General features: G+C 37.5%; 1 protein-coding gene across 2 annotated transcripts in view; it reads left to right on the top strand.

The window, feature by feature from the left end:
• Positions 1-2,161: 2,161 nt before the first annotated feature.
• Positions 2,162-24,049, top strand: part of tmeff2a (transmembrane protein with EGF-like and two follistatin-like domains 2a) — a 69,958-nt gene continuing 48,070 nt past the window's right edge. Inside the window, exons 1-2 of one of the 2 annotated variants that reach the window (XM_051906662.1) lie at positions 2,162-3,422; positions 13,852-13,961. In XM_051906662.1, the coding sequence (XP_051762622.1) occupies positions 3,239-3,422; positions 13,852-13,961 (294 nt within the window). In that variant the 5' untranslated portion in view covers positions 2,162-3,238. The remainder of the gene's footprint in view (positions 3,423-13,851; positions 13,962-24,049) is intronic. The other variant, XM_051906660.1, reaches the window with a different exon arrangement.

The raw sequence follows: 24,049 nt of genomic DNA, 5'->3' as shown, positions 1-24,049 counted from the left end.
TATCACATAACTAAAAGCAGTTGAGGGAGACTTGCCAAGACTCCTTTTAAACTGGTTTTTAATTTCATATGGCTCTGGAGTTGAGTCCTGACATCTTTATTCCTATCAGTGAGATAACTGTGTCTAGACCTTTAAAACTCCACTTTTTAACATTGCCTTCGGTTTGAATATCTTTAAAAAAAAAAAAAAAAAAAAATCAGTTTTCTTCCTTTTTTTCTGAACAGGTTCTATAGAGGACATGAACCTTTCCATGTCTCCTAAAAAACCGAATGATTAATTAATGTTCCATAGTCTTAATTACAAGGTCAGATCCATCATGTGATACATGATACCGCACTGAGAAAACTACAGAAATCCTATGGCAAGGGTGTGTTGTTTTATCTGTCAAGAGTGTCTGTCGGTGATAGCCCAGAGCCAGCTGCTCTCCAGCGGAGCTCTGAACCATGCTAATAATACTGAGCTGGTATGGAGCCAGACTCCAGAAGAAATGTGGGAATGATCAGGTAGAAGAGAAATGAACAGTGGAGAGTATATTGTAATTTTTCTTGAGGACATGCCCAGAAGTCCAAATTTATACTGCTGAAGCAACAGGTTTCAGACCTTTTCCAAATGTGCTCTTAAAATAAAGAGAAAATACAAAAGTGACTACTCAAAGAAGTGTTGTTGGGGGGAAAATGTATATAGGCCTATATTATTATTAGTGCCGCACTGAAACAGCGCTTAAAATGAGTTACATTTCTAAAGAATTAAACTCCATAAAGGCCAGTGAGTGAAAAAGCTCTGAAAAATAAAAAATTCCAAACAAGGGCCAAAAACACAATAAAATAGTAAATAAGACTTGAGCTGCATAAACATTCTTCAAAATTTATTTTTGTTTTCCACAGAACAAAGACAGTCATATTGATTTGGAACAACATGAGGTGGGTAAATGATGACATCCTCAAAAACTCGGGACTCGGGAGGGAGGCCACTGAGAGACCAATGACAGAGCTGAAGGAATTACACAGTTTGGAGAAACTCTGCATTAAAAAACTATTGTCCAGGTGCTTCACCACTCACAGCTGTGGCAAAGAGAAAGCCACTGTTAAAAAAAGCCATGACATCTTGGCAACAGTTTACCTTAAGACATGTGGAGAATTATGAATCCAGCTGGAAGAAAGTTCTATGGTCTAATGGGCAGTGTTGGGGGTAACGCATTACAAGTAACTTGAGTTACGTAATCCGATTACTTTTTCAAGTCACTAGTAAAGTAACAACAATTTACAACAAAATATTCTTCACTTTTTCAAATAAGTATCGCAAGTTACTTTTTCACATTTATTGACTGACAGCTCTCCTATCCCGTTAAGAAATAAAGTGCAGAGGCATTGCGTGCGCTGTGTGAAGATGGTTATTGTAGTTCTAGACTAAATGTGAGCGTGCATTTACTTATCTCACTTGTACAAAAACATTCAGTATTCCTCAAAATGAATAAAAACAGTGAAATACAATCTCAGAATTTTACGCAAACCTGTAATAGTTAACTATATTAAATTACACAAATATACTATTTAATCTCACTTTATTAACTTTGCTGCTGCTGACCTTCAATGATCTAATTCAAACATACTAATAAGCAAAAATTACTGTTTATTATATTAAGAAATTACTTTATATTAGATTTAGACTTTAAAAGTAACTTTCCCCACTGCTAATGGGACCTAAATTTAGCTTTTTGGCCATCAGACTAATGCCAGATTTCAATTAAGAATTTATATTGATTAACCTAAAATTAATCAGTTTTAAATGTCCTGTACTTGTACTTTTTTTAAATAGTAGGAGGCTACTTGGTTTGATGTTTTGTTTTCTAAAATAGCTACACTTTAAGTGTGCAAACACTTGTGGGACCAATGTTGTGCCTGTCTGCCCTCTGGGGGTTCAAAGTCTGCCTTCTCTCTAACAAAACTTACTCAACGCAGTGCATATTTTATGTAATGAAAATTAAGTCAGCAAGTAATAAACAAGATAAAGTAGATGTAAAAATCACTTTGATGCATTTAGGTCATTTCACGTTTGATCAGGCATCGTGTATTGTCCTATATTAACAACGGGTGCAACAACACGCATTGTAGCCTACGTTAATGGGCTGTGTTAAAGTGATGGAGGAAACAGTCTAACCAGCTGTATAATGTTAGTCGGGAACAAGCAACTTGCAAGTGGTGGTTGCGGTCGAAAGTGAGCTGTTTATTATCGTCGGTACGCCTTGCGAAACTAGCTTTACTGATATGAAATGTTTCGTCATTAAATGTCGTTAAAAGGCTCCGTTGCTCAGCTCGCGACCCGTATCTATTAAAACGCCTCTGCTTATTTATTTCCACCGCCGTGATCATCCGCGAGCGTCGTGAACTCCGCCTCGTCCCTCGCTTTTCTCATCTTATGCTGTCTTTTGTTTAAGACACGGGGATCATTTCACAACACTCCAAGTTTCCAATCGATTTCTGCTGCCACCGTGCTCAGAGCAGCAGTGCTCAATTAGGCTACTGGGAAGACTTTCCCTGCATGGCCCTTCGCCCACGCGTTTGCAAACCAAAGCCCTGTTAAAGTAGACTACAGGGTACACTATTCTGCACTGGCCGTCGATATGCTCGAGCTGGACCATCGCCTCGCTCCTGACACTCCTGCATCCCTACCGACCAATCAGAGCCGCGGCACAGTCCCGCCCCTCCCGATTCCTTCAGAACACGTGATCCGAAGCGGTCTGGAAACCTGCCGCTCGCCTTCAGTGCGTTATTGTGGTTCACAGGTACAGTGGAATGGCCCTCCGCGAGACTCTGACAAACTCAAGGCTCACCGCGAGCGCACGGAGTGAGGACGGAGGACAGTCTCTCTAACCGGCGCTTCAGTGGATGTTGTAACTTCGGCATGTCACTCGAATGGGATATATGATTTTTGCCCCATTTGTGTTTCTCGAAAACACCCCTTGCGTCTTTTTATTTTTGCCTTGTTTCCTGAACATCCCGCTTACCCACTCTCCTCCCGATACCATCCCCTCCCCTGTCATCGCACCCAGACCTCTCTCATTCCGCATCTGCACCTTCTCGCTTCGGGCGGATCCTTGCTCTGGTCATCTAGAAACAACTGCTTCATGGGGCACACTCCTTTCGTCGGAAAATGTCCCTCTCTTTGCTTCTAAGCGCACCGGCAAAGTTGACAACATTAGGACCAGGGCGCGTCTGTGAGCTGTGTCGGGGGAACTGAGATGGGTGTCTCGGTGGCGGCGGCCCTACACGAGCCCCGAAGTCCACACCAGTGGAGCCGGATAGTGGGACACTGGGTATGGATTGCAGTCTTGTCCTTTCTCGCCACTTTCCCGGTGCAACAACTTGGCGCTTTCCCATCCTCTCTCAGCGACTGTCAGACTCCAACTGGATGGAATTGCTCGGGTAAGATGTTCAAGTAGTCCGCTGATCCTTGCGTTGAAGGGAATACGGTTTGACGTTCCCTTGGCAACGAAAGACGGCTGTTTATCATACAAGTAGCATAAGTTATGAACCTAAATTGATCCTAATGTGAGGTGATGCAAGCTTTTGCAGTTCACTGCTGCTGTAAAAAAAGATGTTAAAGACCGGTTTTAGTTAGTATACTGATGGTCGGGGCGAGCTATTTGGTGTGTTACCGTATAAATAGTTATTTCCTAATCGTCTTTTCAACTCTCACGTGATATGTAAATAATATTTACATGAAAACAACAATTTAACGTTTCCCCCATCATTTTAATCCACTTAAAATGAGAGTAACCATAGCCCAATCGATATATAGGCTAATCGTTGTTATTCACCGCATAAAGTAAATAAACTCTCATGTTTAACCGTTCTTAGATTAGGCTATATTGTTTTTCTTGCTGGTTAAATGGCTCATTCTTCTCACGAATGAAACAGTGTTTAGCCTACTAACTGTGGCTCATACCACATTTCCTACATTAATTGACCTGTTTTTCAAGTTCAGTGCGTTCAAAGGAAAACGGATGGTTTGTACGTCAAACACAAGCTTTCACCCCTGAAGAGCTTAAGAAACACGTATCAAACATTTTTATTAATCTTTGAAAGATACTTTTTCGCATTTAAGCTACCTAAACTCGTGTTTATATCTTTCTTTTTTGTTGAAAAAATAAACAAATAAATAAAATAAGACAAGCGCACATACAGTCCCTCACTAGGCTATCAGTTATATTAGCCTAATATATCGATAGAGGATAACATTAACGTTTAAATTGGCAATTGATTTTAACGTCATAATTTGTATGCATAGCCTATATATATATATATATATATATATATATATATATAAACGTACTTTGTGTGCTTTAGTATTTGACAGCTTCTCGTTCCTAAATAGGCTACCGCTAGTCAACAAGTGGTGATGTTTTTATTGATGTAGGTTTCAGCCTTGAAGAATGACTACTGTCCGTGAAAAAACCTTATAGAATTCAAGTCTTACTTTTCTTGGTAACAATTCCATCAAGCCGACATAATAGTCTCCGAGCATCAGTCCGTTGTAGACTCGGATATTAAGTGGGTTTTGATTTGGATTGCGCCGACCTCTCACCCTCACTGTCAGAGCGCCGTTCAGATGATTGCGGATGCACGTGAAATAATCATCAAGCGCGCCCTGAGGCGCGAGAGACGCGCGGAACTCGCCGCATATTTCTGCTCAGTTTCCCGCCGTGGCGCCTGACTATCAATCAGCAGGTCACCGTGGGCAATTAGGTGTCGTTCCAAAACATCTATCCTTGCCTCTTGTCTGCACTTTGGTTATACAACTCATGGCAATGGCATGCATGAGACGTGGGAAGCTCTACCACAGGCATGCCTGAGGGCCACTTTAGTGTTTCCATGATTTACAAAAAGGTGTTGATAGGCTGTATGAAGTTTTTTTTTTTTCTTCTAGTAAATCCTGTCTACAAATGCATAATAAGAAATTTAACACTAATTGCCAGAATCAAGCAGCTAATGATGTATTGTATTATTTTTCAAACAGGTGTGGCCAGTGTTTGGAGTTTTTAATAGCTTATCTGATTGTCATGAGTGCAGTCTAAAAGCTTTTAGTGACTGTTTTTCAAACAGCTGTCAGTCACATTTGACAAGAATTTCTTTATTCTGTGGAAAACAAAATGAAAGTCAGTGGGAACAATTGTTATTTTGGACTTTTTTTTATTGTATGGACAAAAAAAATGGTAGAAACATTCTTCAAAATATCCTTTGTGCCTTCTTAAAAAAAAGTTGAGTGTGAGTATATGATAGCATTTGATATCAATAAGTCATTGCTGAATTAAGAGGATAGTGCACACAGCAAACAGAATGCCAAAAATGGACATTATAGCACTTATCAGGTCTGAAGAGATGAATCCTTGGCATAAAACCTGAATTTCCAACTGACTGAATATAGTTTAACTCACCAGCACTGAATTATGCGCTGAACACAGCAATAACGTCCAGCAAAACAAATGCAAGCCAGCTGTTTAGTCAACAATCCTAACTTGCGGCTGTTGGCAAAGGACATAAGCGGTGTGAATACTCTTGCAAAGTGTCTTTTTACTGAAATATCTTCTCTGTGCATGCTTAGAATTAAGTGTCCACTCTGTAAGCTAATTTTAAATTTTATGTAGCTACTGACTCAAAACTCACTGTCCAAAGGACAGCAAGCTTTTATTTCTATTGTTCATAGATATCAATAGCTCTTCTTTGGAGACCTTTTTTTCACCAAGGGTGCATATCAGCTGCAAAGGAGGTGAGAGGAGATAGCGGACTTTTATGAATTTGAAGAAACAACATAAACTGCCAGTTTTTGGTTGTTAAGTTAAACTCTTAAAGGGATAGTTCATTAAAAAAATGAAAATTGTGTCATCATTTACACTCCCTCATGTCTTTCCAAACCTGTACTGTATGATTTTCTTTTTTCTGTGGAACACAAAAGAAGACTACCAGTGTTTTTTATCCATACAATGAACGTCAGTGGCGTCCAATGTTGTTTGGACCCCAGGGTTCTTCAAAATATCTTCATTTGTGTTCCACGAAAGAAAGAAAGAAAGAAAGAAAGAAAGAAGAAGAAAAAAGAAATACTGGTTTTCTAACGACATGGGGTGAGTAAATAATGACAAATGCATCTTTGAACCTTTGCTGTCTGTCTGTTTTTGTTAGAGTATTTTCAGATTACTCCAGATTTTTCACAATGCACTCTCTAAAGAGTGGTGTTATGTAGGAGAGGATTCATAACAGAAACAGAATCTGTTCTGAATTCTCTACTACACTTCCATTCTTTAGAGATCTGTATTACACCTTAAACAAAACAAAAGCTAAAAATATTTTCAACTGATAACAATGTCCTGGGGTTTGAATTCCAGCTCTTTAATGGCCAGACAACTGGTCTGATGTCTCACTCACAGGAGTTGTTTACACTTCACCTTTAGAAAATTTGTGTCTCTGCCAGCTTGCATCTTTCAATTATTCACCTCGCTGCAAGGCCGAAATAACAATCTGCATCTCCCCCGATACTCACCCGTTTGGCACGTTGTGAGATGTTACATTGGCTCACACTTCTCGTTTTGATAAAATTACGACACTCTCGAGGAGAGCGAGGAGACCTGCAATACCAGGTGTTTGAGCCAAACAAAGATTCTGATTTCGCTGCAGATGGAAGAAACAGGCAGCTGGAGGTAGTACTGGCAACACCTTTAATTAGGACTGTTACTGATGAAGTGGATGTTGTTGGTTGTAATATTGTAGGTGATTTCATTAATTAGTACAGTCTAGTGTTATTCATATGCATGTTAAGAAGTTCTACGTACATTCTCTAAACTGAATGCATAAATCTGCCCTTCACTTTGTCACTATAAAGTTACAGCTGTAACTCAGAACCCATTTGTTTTAAATTGCCATCCATTAGCCACTAAATAGCTTTTATGCAAAAGTGGCCAAGCCATAGGACAAATTATGCTGCTCCAGACACCCATCCAAAAGCAGTTACCAAGGTTATACTGATTACAAAGTTCTTTACAGAATGTTTTGCTTCAGAATCTTAAAATGATTTGTTTAGTGGGAACCCCAACTTCTGGGGAAATATGCAAATTTGGCCTTATATCTATAGGATTCTACAATAAAAATGAAAGTAGCGAAAGATCTTTTCTTCCATATTATGACGTACATCTAAGTGTAACGGATTATTAAAGAAGATTAAAAAAAATAGGGCAGGGAATTGATTTTATGCATAAGTGGTTAATTGGATTTTGAGATGTGGGTGTTGCACTAAAAAGTGAGTGCCAGTGTGATTGTGGATGGCCTCTAAATGATTGGAGAAGTTCGGTATATGAGTTATGACATTTTGATTAAACATCATGTTTAAAAGAAATATAATACTATATTAAAGGGATAGTTCACTCAAAAATGAAAATTCTGTCATAATTTACTCACCCTCAAGTTGTTCCAAACCTGTATGGGTTTCTATATTCTGCTGTACACAAAAGAAGATATTTTGAAGAATATGGGGAACCACAGTTGATGGGCCCCATTGACTTCCATATGAAAAAAAAAAACAAATACTATGGAAGTCAATAGGGCCCATCAACTGTTTGCATACTGACATTTTTAAAAATATCTTTTGTGTTCAGCAGAAGAAAGAAATTCATACAGGTTTGGAACAACTTGAGGGTGAGTAAATGATGACAATTTTCATTTTTGGGTTTACTATCCTTTAAATCTATACTAACATAAAAATGAATTTATATTTCCAAAAAAACAAACAATGGGCATGAGTTTGGGACAGGACTATTTGTTTTTGTGAGCAATGTCAGATGAATAAATTATTTGAAAATACTGTAGTCATAATTTTGGCAGTTCTGCTTAGTGACATTATACTGGCACAGATATTCATTGATGATTTTAACCATTTTATTATTATTTATATCTTATAATACTATACTATAAATTCTATATCCTTCCTTAAAGTCCATATCATGTACTTGTGTTTTGTACTAAATTCAAAGTGCTCTAGTCTGTTTTGATGTTAGTATAAGGCTGTTTGTTGGGAGGTTAAATATAGTGTTTGTCTGGCTTGTGACAGCTCCAAAAAAAAAAAAAAAAAAAATTTGCCTCCGAAAACCATTGTTTCGAATAGTCATGCATCAACTGATCTTATTTACAGCTGTGTGTCACGCAGGCACATCACATTTTTACTATACATACCTACATAACTTCATAAGATTTTGAAGAGTCCTGTGTTTTAACTGAACTCTTTTCGTACTTACATAAAGTCTATTTTAGATTCAGGAAGAGTTGCTTTAACTTGTTTTTGTGGGCCGTCTGATAGTAGAACATCTTAGGATGAAAGATGTAATTTCCTGTTTGGCTGCTCTAATCATTGCTCCGTGACTTCAAGGAATGACTTTGAGGAATTTTTATTGAATTTTTTTACTCTTTTGTTGTCCACACACATACAGTGCTTTCTTTGCAAAGAATAGAAAAACAGATCTTATCTATCCATGTAGACAGCTACTGAAAGATTGTCCTGCCAGAGAGACTTTAAAGAGAGCAGAACAAAATTCCTTTCCGCTCATGGTAACTCATCCCTGCTCAAAAAGCATTTTTAACAGACTTCCAAAAGCTTATTTACAGTTAATCATATTATCTGACTGATGTTTGGTTAAGTTTAAAATCTGGTTAAGCATTTAAAGGCCTCTCAGTGTCCTTGTTGAAGAAATTACTGTAATAAAATTGCAAGGATGCCACTGCCTGTTTCCAGAACTCATTTCCTCTAGTGTGACCTGCTAACTTTCTTCAGTCTCTGTTTTTACTTTGCCATCCCAACCTTATATGGCTTTGAACTTTTTGGTGGTCCAGACCAGGAGTATGTGAAACATTCTTTGAAACACTATTTGAAACATTCTTGAAAAAGTTGAAACATTCTTCAAAATATCTTCTTAGTTTTTTTGTGGAACACAAAAGAAGATATTTTGAAGAATGTTTCAACTTTTGTCCATACAATGAACGTCAATGGGGTCTAAAACAACTTTGGACCCCACTGACTTTCATTGTGTGGACAAAAATCACTAAGACGTTATTTTGTGTGAAACAAATTTTGTATAATGCTAAATGATATAACATATAATATGAGGTAAAAGGAACACATTTCTTTTTCTTTTGTCAATGAAAGGGTACTTGAGATTTACTTGTGGGGCTGTGAAGATTCATGAGGCAAAAAGGTTGGTAAACAAGTCCAGACGGTTGAATCGCTCTCAGTATAATCAGTGTTTATTGTGTTAGATGGAATATATATTTTCAAGGTCGGTTAGTGGTTGACTCTTTTGTGTGTGTTTTTTTTTTTTTTTTTTTTACACATTTTCTGAAACGGTGGCATCTCATGTGTTGTTTTTAAATGGAATTTGCTTTTTCAGTGTCGCTACAGGATGCCACTGCCTCAGATTAATTAGAACGAATAGAGGGATTTTGTGTCTAGTGAGAGAGAAGCTTCTGTGACTCAGATCTCCATGTTCTTATCCGATCCATTACACCATTTCCCCCTCCTGCTCCTGTTGCCTCATTGAATGCGGCACGTCTCAGACATGCACTATAAAGCATCTACTGTGTGTTGTGAGGTCAAGCTGTATCATGACACAGCTATGGAAGGGCAGCCAAGCAATAGAGGTGTGACAAAATGCCTTGCATCTGTATGACTTCGCTCAGGGAGTGCTCGCATCAATAATGCAAGCAGATGCATCATGCCCGCTCAGACCAACGAGGTATGAGCCACATTAGATTTGCCAAGTAGGCATGTGACGGTATCAAAATTTCATGTTGTGATAATTGCTGAACCACGGTATATGGTATTGTCATGATATTGAAATAAGTTGCAAGTTGGTTTAATAACTTTTTTTCTTGTAACAAAAAGAACTCTGAACATATAAATACAGTAGTAATATAAAAAAAGTTATAAAGTCAACAAATGTTTCAAACAGATTAAGCTGGAAAAGAACAATAGGTATCACTTTACAATAAGGTCTCATTAGTTAGCATAATACATTAACTAACATTAACAATGAATTATTCTTTGTTAAAGTTAGTTTAAAAACACAATTTTTCATTTTAGCTCAGGTCCATTAAATAATACAGTTACAACTTTTGATTCTAATAAAGTGTTATTAAATGATGAAATTAAGATTAATAATGCTTAAGATGTATTTTTCATTGTCAGATTATGTTAACTAATTAATTAACTAATGTTAAATAACGGAGCCTTATTGTAAAGTGTGACTGAACAATAAAGTATCAGAACATATTAAAAGAATGTCTAGGGCATGTTGTAGTCCAGATTAAAATATAAAAATGTTTAAGTTTGAAAATAAATAGCCTTACGTAAGAATTTGGTGCTGTGATGAACATAATAGACCCTTTTCACAGACTGTGATGACGCGTTTTAACAGTCATCAATAGGCTATCGTAAATCCTGCAAAGCAGAGAACGGACTTGCGTTCTCGTGGAGTCCGGTCTTGCAAGGCGACCTTGAAAGAACGAACTCGGAAGGACGCAAAGACACAGAACGCACGCATCATTTGAGAATTGAGATGTGCTGCGATCTTGTTGCTCAACTGACCTTCCCCGCATCTTATAAGTGGCTAATGTACAATAAATACAACATAACATCACAAACAAATGTCATAACCTATTAAAAGATTTCTTTCATATTATTATAGACATTGTTTTCATATAATTTTATATCTTTTTATTTCACCGCGTGTATTTATGAAAATGAGTAGCCTTTGTGTTACATGCTTTGTCAGTGTTAAGATTCTTTTTTATATTCCAGTAAAATACTACAGGCTTTCTTCACGTTATCACTTTATTATAATTAAGCAAAACAAACGGACAAATGTTTACTTTCACAAGCCGTCACGTATATGCGAGCTTGTAGCAAAAAATATACACTGAAAGAAGCGAAACTCAATAGAACGTTCCATTGCAACACCAGCGCCCAGCAGCAGCCCTACGCTTCCGCCATTGTGGGGTGAAAGCAACTCGGCAGTCCACTAGTTTCTATGACAATATCAGCTGCTTTGACGTACATTAAAAATGTACATTAAAGCTAAAATCCAACCTGAACTTTGCTCTCTAGAAACCCAGTCAGTGGGTTCAAATTCTTTGAAGTTCAAGTAGGTATTAGCATTATAAACACTGAATTAATACCAACATATGAAATTAAATTAAGGACATTCATCAGAAAAATTGGGAATGCTGGACAATAAATATATAACAGAATATAACAGCTTGACAGTAAACTGTTTTTGCAGTGTTGTCTTCTATTAATGTCCGTTTAAGCAAGACTATGTAAACAAAATAATTACAGCCACTGTGTCCAAAAATAATGGGATAACAGACACAGCAATGCATCATGTTCTATAAGATCATTGTTTAGCGTGATCCAGTGGATTAAAAACGTATTTCAGACCTAGTGGAGTAATTTACTATTACTATATTACTCCACTAGGTCTGCCTATATACGTTTTAATCCCCTGGATCACGCTACAAACTTGATGATCTTAACTTTATTAATTATTAATTTATTAATTTACTATTAATAGTAATGTAAAGTTGCATAAAATGGAAATAATAAAATAGGCTAACTACGTTAACGTTACCTCAGATGTGTAGTGGTTGAATTCCACAACTGATCACATAAAACATATATAGCTTAAAAGACAATACAACATTTATTATAGGTGTCATAAAATTTACTGAATTAGAGAAATTTTCTATCGCATTTCTGATTTGGCTGTGAGATTCGCCGATTTTGGGTGTGTAAGATGTGATGGATTCTATTGTCCAGTTGGCATTTTCACCCCAAAATGGCTGCCGCTCTACTGAAGCGCCACCTCGTGGTTGTTACCCAAAAAGCATCAGAGTTTCGCCTCTTGGGTTCTATACTCTTTGCTTGAAGCGGGAATCTCATAAGTGAGAATGAGAACATTAAAGCTTGCAGGCTTCCATATGTTGACCGCCCGCAGCGTCTTCTGGGATTTTTAACGGTCATATTCATTATATATATCATATATTGTAGGCTATTACCGTATAACGGCACATGACTAGTGCTAAGTAGGTGTTATATGCAACTTCCAGAACAATTATTTGATAATAAAGTTGCATGAACACAAATAATATTTCTTTTTTTAGTCTATAATATGTAAGTCAATGGGGCCCAAAAATACCTTTTTTAGTTAGTCATACTGGTTTGGAACGGTAAATTACCAAAAAAAAATTATTTGTTTATTTATTTATTTATTTTTTATTATAATTTTTTTTATTTTTTTTTTGGCAGTAAACCATCCTTTTAAGGCACCAAGTGAGCCAATACTTCTGATGCCACCTTTAAAAAAGGTTTGTGACCCCTCCGAATGCGAGGAAAAGATTTTGTGTAAAAAATAATAAACTAAGGCATGAATTGTTATTTTATTAGTAAACCAAGGGATTGACGATGGTTTTGACTAATTAGCTTTGGCAAATACTTTGTTGCTTCAGTAGGCTGAATTGATTGAATGACAGTTTATCACAGCTCCTTAAGAACAGATTGTGAATAAGATGAATTTTAATGAAAAATTCCTGTTGCAAAACATTCGTATGAACAGCTACTTTAATTTTACACGAGAGATTTATGCACATACCAAGAGCCAGCATAATTTGTCAAGGTCTCCACAACTGAGGCACACAATGTGAATATTGCAACTGTCTCGCAAGACGACTGATCTTTTTCCTCCCTGTAGCGTTTGAGGTCCATTGATAATTTCTTTAGCTGAAATGCAAATAAGCCACAAGGTTATGTAAGACATTTTTCTGCGCTGTATGTGGCCCTTTAGCAGGGGCCTAAAGTAGCTGGATGTCCTCTGGTGTTGTCGTTACAATGAGCAATGTTCTGGTTCGTTCTAGCTTCCAGGGCTCACTGGATAATACAGGGTAAAAATACTGTGTAGCACTTGCAAGAAGCTTATTTGCTTTGACAGCAAAAATCCCAGGGCACACGAGCGGACCCACTGTTTTGTGTCGTGTAGTCTTATTATGATGATGTATGGCTCTTTGAGTTGGAATATATGCAGGTAATATGGAATGTATCATGAGATATTATTCTTTGCGTAATGTATGTGTCATTTTTATAATATTAAGCAAATGATAGAGATGCTTATTCCTTGCATAATTATAAAAGGTATCAGATAGGGGCTGAATGATGTAGTGCAGGGTAAACGGGTAAACTCATTATTTTGGGAGCTTATTGTTAAATGAACAGCAGTCAGCTTCTGTATGCTGAATAGTAAAATTGGGTTTTGACTCAGTGGTGGTCTGTTTTTAGAAACAACTCATCTTAATTGTAATCATCTTAAGGAATCCTTGTGGACTTAAACTGTCTGTGAGCTCTTGATTTTTGATGAAGTACTATTTTTCGGAGTCTGTCCAGCTCCTCAGCAAAATGAGAATATTTCACAGGGCCTGTACTCAGCTTATTATAAAAGCTGAATAAGGTTCTCATGCGCCGATTCCAAGAAGTTCACCATGTGCTGAATCATTATTCCTCAGTGAACACTTGTTTTATTCCCGATAAGAAAATATCTCAAGAGCAAAATATGGTCTTGGCGAATGGAGGTGTTCATCGCAACTTGATGAACCCTTCAGAAGTCTTGCCAGCCATCCTGCTGGGATGACGTGTTTGTTCCGTTAGTTCTGCTGAATTATTTTTATCAGAAGTGTCTGAACAAACATCCTGCTTGTGCTAGTCGTGTCTTGACATTGCTGTGTTTATGCAGAAATTCATGATGTTTTCTGGCTCTTTGTGTTGTTGCAGGGGATGATGACCGGGACACAGATCTCTTCCTTTGTGACACCAACACTTGCAAGTTTGATGGCGAGTGTCTCAGAATCGGGGACATAATAACATGTATATGCAACTTCAAGGTAAGGCTACCTCCCCTATGAAACAGCCTCACTAATCCAGGTTTAGTGTGATCTGAATGGTCAGGGATTGTATGACAGAAATCTTTTATCACAGTGACAGTATCACATATTGTTACAATATTTTGCTGAAAATTAAATACAAAATGGATTTTATATATATATATATATATATATATATATATATGTAATGCCTGTTATTGGATAATTCAGTTATTTAAATACTTTATAAATAAAATTAGTTTTATTTAATTTTTTTATGTTTTTTATTTAAGACTTGATTTAAGACTTGATGAATGCAGACCAAAATATAATGCTATACATAATTTTGCAAGACCTATCATTCATGGCAACAACATATCACTTTTCTTAAGTACAATCAAAACACTTAAAACTGATGTGAAAAAAACTGTGAAACCGGGGGCCAGTTTCACAGACAAGGCTTAAGCTAGTCCTAGACTAAAATGCATGTTTGAGCTGTTTTAACTGAAAGCAACTTGTACTGAAATATCTTAAATTCCCCCGGTGGTAAAAATCAAATTTTTAATGTTGTTTATATGTCTATCTGGTGTTTTTAACATGCTTTAAGACAAACCATGTGAAAATTCATAAGTAAACACCATTGCTGAGTATTTTCTCCTTAAAACTGCAGTAAACCAAAGACAGTCTCAAATCACGTCAACGTGCTGGCAATTGACCGCGCAAGGGAGTCTCAAAAGAAGGTTGTCCTGGTATATTTTTCTGTTGATATGAAAAATCGGGTGGATTTAGCAATATGGCGGGTGTATGATGCATATTACGATGTTATGATAAACTATATGCCTTTCTCCACTGACATTCAGAAGAAGAGTTGTTCAAAGCATTTCTAAGGATACTGATTGTTAGAAGGCAGCTGTCTGACTCGTGAATGTGAACATGGTTTTTCTAACATTAGCAACACATTATTAGCTGTTTGATAACATAGTCAAGCAAAACGCTAATTATATTAATTACCGTATTAGTACCTCAGTAAGTTGACCGAGTGGATCTCTGAGCTTGTGGGAGTGAGTGGGGGCGGGGCTAATTATCATATTCATAGACCCGTGTATATTAAATGAGGCAAGGGTGTAGAGTTATATTCAAGCTATTTTAAGGCATTAAGATTTTTTTTTTTCACAAGAAAAAAAAAAACATTTAAATGTGTAATTTTGGTAATCAAAGATGAGTTTTAAGGGATAAAATTATTGACTACAGGGGGACTTTAAAATATGTCAGTGCCATTGTTTTTTCTCAAGATGCACACCAGTAATGTTTTTTCTAGGCTACATTTATAAAAGATACTTAAATGCCCTAATTGAACTAAGGCCTAATCCTGGCTTAGTCTAAGCCCTGTCTGTGAAACCGGCCCATGAGCTATTAATAATAAACATAGTTCTGATTGGATGAGCCACACAGAGCAGAAATTTTTCTTCTTGAAGTTCTTTGGAACTTTATGTTTCTTTGTTGCTCTCAATTTAAAATAATTTAAAGCGATCTTAATGTCATCATTTTTTTTTTTTTTTTGGAATGTTGCAGTATTTATAATGAATGATTTATTTGTGAACATAATTTTTTTTAATACGTGCCGCTGTAATCTTTAATCAGACACATTAACATACACTCCTCCTTGCAATAACATCTCTTCTCTGATGATATACCAAGTGCCAGCCAATAAGGTTGTCCAATGGCCAGATTTTTTAATTAAAAGTGATGTTTGAATCCTCCCAGAGCTTATCTTTTTACAGTTGATTTTACAGTTTTTGAAAAATAATGGCTTTAGAAGTTAGAAAAAAAACTGCTTAAAAAACACAATTTAGATGCAAGACTTTGATGCCCTGATAACTGCAATTTCAGCTACCCTTTAATATATCTGCCTTTCACTGTTTTCTGTCTAACTGATGTTTAAGAGCACTAGAAAGTTGCCCACTTTATCTGCTTTGGCCTTGAGATCACAGTGAAATGAAGACGGAGAGAGTCGTTCCTAATAACATCTGAGTTTGGTCTAAATGAAAATGCATTAGAGTCCCTCCAAGGCACTGAGCACATAGGCACTCAATGAGTCTGTTATTTTTATCCCAGCTTGCAAAGGAACATTAGTTTCTTTGGTGAGATAAATAGCATTACCTGTTTGTCCAACCCCTCCTCTTCTTTTTTGGTCCAAATAGGCCTCAGACTTCTCAGACTCATGATGGCGTTCTGTTTTTAGGACAAACCCCATTCTGTGTCTGGCCTCACTGGGTCACATTGTTTTAATTTCTTTTCAAGTGAGGGACTAATGCTATCGGCGAGAAAAGGATAAGCTTGATTTAGGCATCCTGGACTGTGTGCCACATGTGTGCAAGTGAAACTCTGGCGTCAGCTAGCTTAAACCTAATAACGGTCCATGTCTTTATTCCATTAAGTGAAATAATTCATCAAAGAAGGATCGTCGAGAGGCTTGTGACGGGTATGAAGCCCAAGGGAAGTCTACAGTCACGGAGGTAGTGTTGCTGAAGAGAGGAAGAAGGTTTGATCTGCCGATGAATAGAGGTCATTCAGCCCCTGATGTTCATTTAGTGATGTTTATTCACCTCACACCAGCTCTCAGAGGCGCCTAGCACATCACTCATACTGTGATGTTTACTTAAGATTGGTACTTTAATGATTTTTTAAGTATTCATTATGTCTGTATGTTTGGTTGATTTTTACCACTTTCTGCACGGTTCACAAAAACAAGGTTGCAGGGTACTAAACATAATGTCACTTTCAAATGTGTCTTCTGTATGAACTGTACTACTAAGAAAAGTGAAACCCCCCATTCTTCAAGGGAGATGGACCACGATGGACCACTTTTACACCTATAAGTCTGATTCATTCTGCCATGCTGAATTATAATTCACTAACTGATGCGGCCAAAGTGAAGCAGTAACTATTACATGGTGGTGCTTATCATTGGGTTGGATTTAGTGTCTTTTTTTATAGGATGAAATGCAGTCACTTCACTGTGGTCCTGTCTTACATGTGCTGAAAACATTTCTATTTATCTATTTTTCAATTTATCTATATAGGAATAGTATATGGTTCAAAAGTTTCTTTAAATGTTTTTGAAAGAAGTCTCATATTTACATTTATTTTGCATATAGTAGATGCTTTTATCCAAAGCGATTTACAGATGAGGAATACAACAGTGCTCAGCAAGCTGAATTTATTTGATCAAAAACAGAACAGTAATATTGTGAAATATTTTTAAAATAATGAGTTTCTTTTTTATTTTGTTGAATTGTAATTGTAATTTATTCCTGTGATGGCAAAGCTGTATTTTCAGCATCATTACTCTAGTCTTCAGTGTCACATGATCTTTCAGAAATCATTTTAATATGCTGATTTGATGCTTAAGAAACATTTCATTATATTAATGATGAAAACAGCTGTGCTGCTTAATATTTTTGTGGAAATTGTGATATTTTTCTTGATTTGTTTATTTTATGTTTTCTGTTTTTATTATAATCCATACATTTTTGAATAAGCATGTTGAAGCTCGAAAAATAAGTGTGAAATGTAAAAATGAATCTAGCCGAGAAAATTAATCAAATGCACAGAAGTATCCCTGCGGCTGACTGAAAGCAGAAACTGAGAGCAATGCAGAAATGAAAGTCATTTCATTTACGTAAGTACTTGTAATACTTGCAAAAACTTTCTTTAGCACCTTATTGCATTGTGAGAGGTTGGTTAACCCCAAAATCAATTTAGCCGTTTTTATGTGATTTTACCTGCTGGAAAGTATGCAGTACAGTTTATATAATGAATTTGCAGCATGTTATTGGACCATGAATAAGTTAACTTTGAAATCCAGGGGCACAGCATGAATCCCATAAATAGTTTTCAGAAACAAGTTTGATGTGGCAAAGCAAAGTTGCTCCATCAGAGCTTATGATGGATATGACTATCAAAGATGCATGTCTCTGACACAGAGGCAGCAGTTTTGGAACAGTGATCTTGGGTTGTGTTCAGGATTTTTTCAAGTGTTTTGACTTCTTAAGTTTACGGTCTGCCACAAAGAGTTCTATAATACGTTCTATAATACCTACAGAATCAGGTCTGTTATCATTTTCATTCATTTCAATGGGACTTTCTCAGCTGACACGTGACTCCCTGGAAGTACGAGATTATATTTTAGCTATTTAATTAAATTTAATTTTATTACTTTATTTTTGTGTATGTGCAAACGTGAAAACACAGCAACATTGAAATTTGCTGCAAGAATGGCGTAATTACGTTTTCTACCAGCATGACCTTACGGGGTCACGCTAACCAGCTGAACTTTAGAGATGGTCCTCACTGCAGAACACAAGATCCAGGGGGTGAGGTTGGATTCAGATCCAACTCCTCCCACTTTACATATCCCTAAACCTTCCCGTCTCTCCACCCCCTGATCCCTAAACCTACCCATCTCCACCATCTGGATCCAACTCCTCCCACTTTACATATCCCTAAACCTACCCGTCTCCACCCTTTTGGATCTGGATCCTGGATTGCGTGTTCTGCCGTGAGGAGCTACTGAAACTTTGAGCTCTTTGTCTTTTATATTCTTTTTGGCACATCCTGGATCATTAAGGAGTTAGTTCACCCACAACAGAAAATTCTGTCATCATTTACTTACCCCCATGTTGTTCCAAGCCTATATGACTTTATTTCTTCTATGAAGATATTTTGAAAAATGTTTCACGATTTTGAATGTTTCAACTGACAAAACAATACCGGGATGAATAAATGAGGACAAAATGTTCTTTTTTTAATAATTTGAAACTTTAAGCCATAGTTCTGTACAGATACATAAAGTGAAATGCAATTTCAAAAAGTAAGCAGAAAAAGAACTTCTTTTTTGAAAATTTCTGCCCTGTCAGATTTTGCCTTCTTTCTAGCAAATCTTTGATTGACCTCATCTGGGCATGTACCATCATGTCATAACGGATCGTGTTGTGATTCTGCATGTTCAGTCATGCTCGTGCTGATGACTCGCTGTGTTATGACACCTCTGATCCAAAGCTCTGATGCTCAGTCATTCATGTGCACTTTCATTGCCTACTCGTGTGATTCATTCTAATGGGGGGTTATTGCTTAGCCACAGACTGCCTGGGCTTTTTGTTTTTTGGCTTGTTTGCAAGCTAGTTTATGGAATTGTCCCTTGCCTGTTGATGGTGTTTGGTCTTGATTAATTTTATCTTGACTGATCAGTTATCGCAGCTATCTTCTCTCCGCTTGTCTCGTCTCTCAAGCACTCTGTTTTTGGTTGATACACTATCCCTCCGGCCATCCTTGGATAACTGAGGTGTTGCCATTTTCAGATGGATGTTAACCGGTTGGCATAACAAACAGCTTCTAGTTTGAGTTCTAGCCAAGGTGCAGCACTCAAGTGAACTTACTCATGAAAAACTGCGTCTCCTTCAGTTCTCCTTTAGCGCTAACTCTGGGAATGAACTCGCAGGACGCGCAGACAGTGGCAGAAGGTGGACGACTTCCCTCCGGGCCTTCGGCTGCCCATCATAAGAGCCATTTTCAGCCAGACCTCTTTGCATATATTTCCATGCATTTGTGATCCTTTTATTCTTCAGTCACATGGTTTCACCGTGGCTGGAGACAGATTAAAAGTGGGGCTTTATTCCCTGGTGCCATTAGACAGTCCTACAAGACTATGACCATGAATCATGTTGTACAGGTGCAATACCAAAATGTGCTTGGAGTGCCTGTAACTGCAAAGTCGAATGTCTTCTCATGTTTGTGTGGAGAAATAGGCCATGAGATGCTTTATGTTACAGTGATTTCACTATAGGTAAAGGGTGTTTTTTAGCATGAGTCAAGTATCTAAGACCATAATGACCCCATTTTCCTTACTTTTCAAGAACACAGTGCACATTAGATGACAATAAAAGGGTTAATAATGAACGGATGACTTTGAATAAAGTAATAAAAAGCTTTTTCTTGTTGACTCCACTTCATATTTCTTTTAAATCTGGCATCTGTGGTACACCATCTGGAGCGCACACATGTTTGCTCTTGTGAACTTCTTGTTTCTTGATTTTTTTCATCCATTTTGTATTACTGGAGTAATTTTGATAGATTCTCAAGTTAGTGTAAAGTCTGCTACTTTAATGTTAAGTATAAAAAATTGTTTGGTAAGTTTTTTTTATTTTAGTATTTTTCTAATGAGCAAAATTGTATTATCACTCGATTTTACAAAATATGGTTTCTTTTGTTGTATTTTTTTTCATTATAATTTCCATTGTTGCAGTATCTCTGCCAAAGAACAAACATAAAAAACAAATATTGTTTTTCAGAATGGTCTTTGATTTAATACTGAGGTCTGTTTTATTCAATAAAAGTGAATCAAAAAATCCATTTTCACATTCCTTTTATAATGCATACAATAACAGTAAAATCATTATTGTAGAATTAATGTAGAATTCAGTTTATGTGCAGTCACAGTTGTGTGGACTTATTGGCTATTTTATATTTTATAGTGGTTCCTCCAATCAGAACTCAAAGTCAAAAATTTGCATTTTAGAAGTTTGTTTAAAAGTGAAGTGTGTAATTTCTAACCCTTGGCAGATGGAGGTAGTGTTTGAAACCTGTTTAAAAATCATTATTTTGGCATTTGCGTTTGGTGTCTTGCAGAAACGCATTTAAATGATCTTGGGTTACCAGAATTTCATGGCCATTCATATATGAGTATTTTTCCATTCAGCCTTTTTTTTTTTAAACTTAAGCTTTTTTTTTTTTTTTTGTACTCTTTTTTCATGTCTATCACCCCTAATAGCTTCTCTCCATGAGCTGCCACAGGAGATAACTTTCACCAATATATCAAAAATGAAGCAATTAAAATCAGGAAGGAAGTTATTTCAGGGTGGAATTAGGTCCGGTTTCCTGTTAAAAGTCAGTCTGGTGGGATTGAAAATGCAGTCATACCGGCAGCACCTGTTTTTTCCTCCTGGCTATGTTAGATGCAGGATGTGTCATACATCCATGTACACAGAGTCCCTCGGCTGGCATGTGCTAGACATGAGATTGGTTGGTGGTTTGGCAGCTGGAGAGTCGGCGGTGTGGGGATTCTACCAAGGTAGGTGATGTTCGCTTGAGCCTGATGCCACTCAGGATAGCAGCATCTGTATCAGTCCCCGCGTGGCTCCCCTCAGCCTGTCAGACGCTATTACCGAAGAGCCGTCTCCCCTGACAGGGCCCAGGAGCTCCTCGCTGGGAAGAGCGTCTCTCTAATCAAGAGCAGACTGCCAAGCGGTTAAGGAGGGAGGCAGGAGCCTTTCCGCCCTCCCCACTAGCCTCCCCCAACCTCATCAGAGGCAAACAGCACGTACATGGGCATCCTGGGAATGGGGAATGTCACTCAGTCACACAATGGCAGGCACGTCTCTGTGTGAGGGGGCGCAAAAAATACATCATCTGGTGAGACATGCACCAGATTCTTTTTTTTCCCCTTGTTTGTGCCTCTCCGGGATATCATGGCTGATCTGCTTCTATTTTTTCCCTCCCATGACCCTGTTGGCCACCCTCCCTGAGAGCTGTCACAGATAATGTGCTTCTTTAAGAAAGCAAGCGTCGAATCCAAATGCACTAAGACGTAGATGCTCTCTTACTTTTCCAGATGAAACTGTAGTTAAATGAAGATTGCAGATTCAGAACAAGTTAAACTCAGTCGACAGCATTTGTGGTGTAATGTTGATGGCCACAAAAATACAATTTCCCTCATTTTTTTTTTTTTTTACAAAAGAAAAGGTTATGGTGAGGCACTTAACTACAGTGAAGTAAATGGGGCCCATTTTTAGGATTTAAGTGCAGAAATGTCAAGCTTAAAATTGTTCTGAAAGCATTTGCATTCATTTTCTGTTAAACATGTGTATTATTTGACATTTAATTATCAGCATCGGTTGATACAATTTTCTATTTGGCTGATAAGTGTAGGGAGCGGGACTTTTATTTTAACAGCGCTAAGAACGGCAGCACCTGAGCGCAGACACACTGAAGTGTTGATTCTCCATATTCATTAGTTTACTTTCTTTGTTTAACAGTTCTGTTTAATCAATTATTTGACAGAACTGTTTAACAAAGAAATTAAATGGTAATTGAAAAAGTAGTGATGGATCAAAATTTTGGCAGATCGAAATATTCGCCAGAAAATTAATTTTCAGTTTCAGCTGAAACAGTTTTGGAGGGCTGAAATCATTGTACGAAACAGTGATGTTTAATTAGCACTTCTCCGATGGTCGCTGTCTATTTCGTGCACACAATGTGGATAAGCTAATAACAGGTAAACATGTCAGCTTTGTGGATGCTAGAATGGCACATATATTTGCTTTATATCAGGCATCTGCCACCCTGCTCTCTAAGATATATGCATCAGCATTGGCCATCAACTCATCCATATTAGCTGATCGCTAATTTTAGCATCTATGGATTGGCCCCACTGTAACCCAGATTTTTTTTTAAAAGAGAAACTAGTCAAAATAAATTTTTGTGGTAACCAACATTATAACAAAAGTGTTGTTAATTGAGCTTAACCTGAATTGTAATATTCTTTTAAATTCATAATTTCAAACAGCTTTCTCAAACCTATTCTCACAAGCCATTTCAAAGTCCGTCAACTGAAGCGAGCAACATTTTGGAATGATGAGAGAACAAATCAGACATGAGCGAATGTTCACCCTCACGTCCTTGTGCGAGACTCTCCCGTTCACATTCCTCCACTGGTTTAAGGTCAACTCATCCCTTTGGTATGGAACTAATGATCTGACAGAAAGGCCCAGTTTTCCGTCGACGTTCCCTGGAGCTTTTACTCTGTCACAAACGCTGTGCCAGACATCCATCACTCCACAGGCCCAGCTGACAGGGCCACTCAAAGATGCTATCTCTGTCTTTTGTCAGAAACCACAGGTGTTCCAAGTGTTCGGAACATTAAGTCTTCTTAGTTCAAGTGCCGCTCGTGACGTCTGAGATTTTCAGATTTCAAGGTTCGGACAGCTTTGCGTTTTCCAAGGAAACGTTTGTTGGAGTACCATGGATGTCACTGGAATTCAAACAGACGAAGTCCTGACTTGTTCCTCCGTTCCTCAGGGCTTCGCCTCCATCTTTGACAGATTTGTTCTCCTGATAAGGATCAGCTGATGTTACTGATACACAGCCAATAGGCTTTACGTTATCTTAATGGAAGAGAAAAAAACAGACCGGGTAGACTTCTTGTCTGTGACTGTCTCTGTACATGTCAGATTGAGCTGTGCGCGCGTGTGCACGAAATGTCTGTTTGCAGTCACAGCCGCTCACTCACGGTGCACTTTGAGCATCATTCTGGCCTCTCATGTTTCTCGAGTCGTGCTGTTTCAGCCCTCATAATGTGCCCAAGGGTGAAAAGAAATGCTACATAATGCTTAATGAATCAAATGGGTTATATCATGTTCCACAATGCATAATTAACTCGCTATGCCTGTTTCATCTCAAGCTGTTGTGTACCCACTGGAAAGTAGACGAGTACACACATTTGCTTTTCTTACTCCATATCAGATCAAGACTCCTTTAGCGCTTCTCAGTCTGTTGGACCATATGGGAGTTTTGCATCTGCACTCAAGATACTCCGCTGTTTTAAATATGACACTCAAATTTCACACTTCCTCGTAGATATCCTTAAATTCAGAGTTTCACTCCCTCATGGTGTTGTACAATAAACACATATGGCAACCTCACTTCAGCACGCACTTTTGTGCGAGTACAAACCAGCTGTCTTTTCACCTGTTTGCTAACACCCCATCTTAACCAAGATAGTCTCATAAGGTTGACGCTACTAAAACAATATCTATCCTGGAGATTTGAAAAAGTTACATTCTCACCTCAGTTTAGAAGATTCAATTTAATTCTACTCTGAGTGTGTGTGTGTGTGTGTGTTAAAAATATATAATCTAATAGTATTGTTTTGTATACAAATACATATTATAAAAACAATTGTGGGTGTATTTTTTCACCCTGGCAGCATACAACTTGATATTTCTATGTTTCTATCTTGTTTATGGGACAAGAAGTAACCATAAAATAGCCAA

Source organism: Ctenopharyngodon idella, chromosome 9, assembly GCF_019924925.1.
Source record: "Ctenopharyngodon idella isolate HZGC_01 chromosome 9, HZGC01, whole genome shotgun sequence".
Lineage (NCBI taxonomy): Eukaryota > Metazoa > Chordata > Actinopteri > Cypriniformes > Xenocyprididae > Ctenopharyngodon > Ctenopharyngodon idella.
The sequence above is the reverse complement of the archived record's forward strand: the minus strand, read 5'-3'. Positions and strand labels throughout refer to the sequence as shown.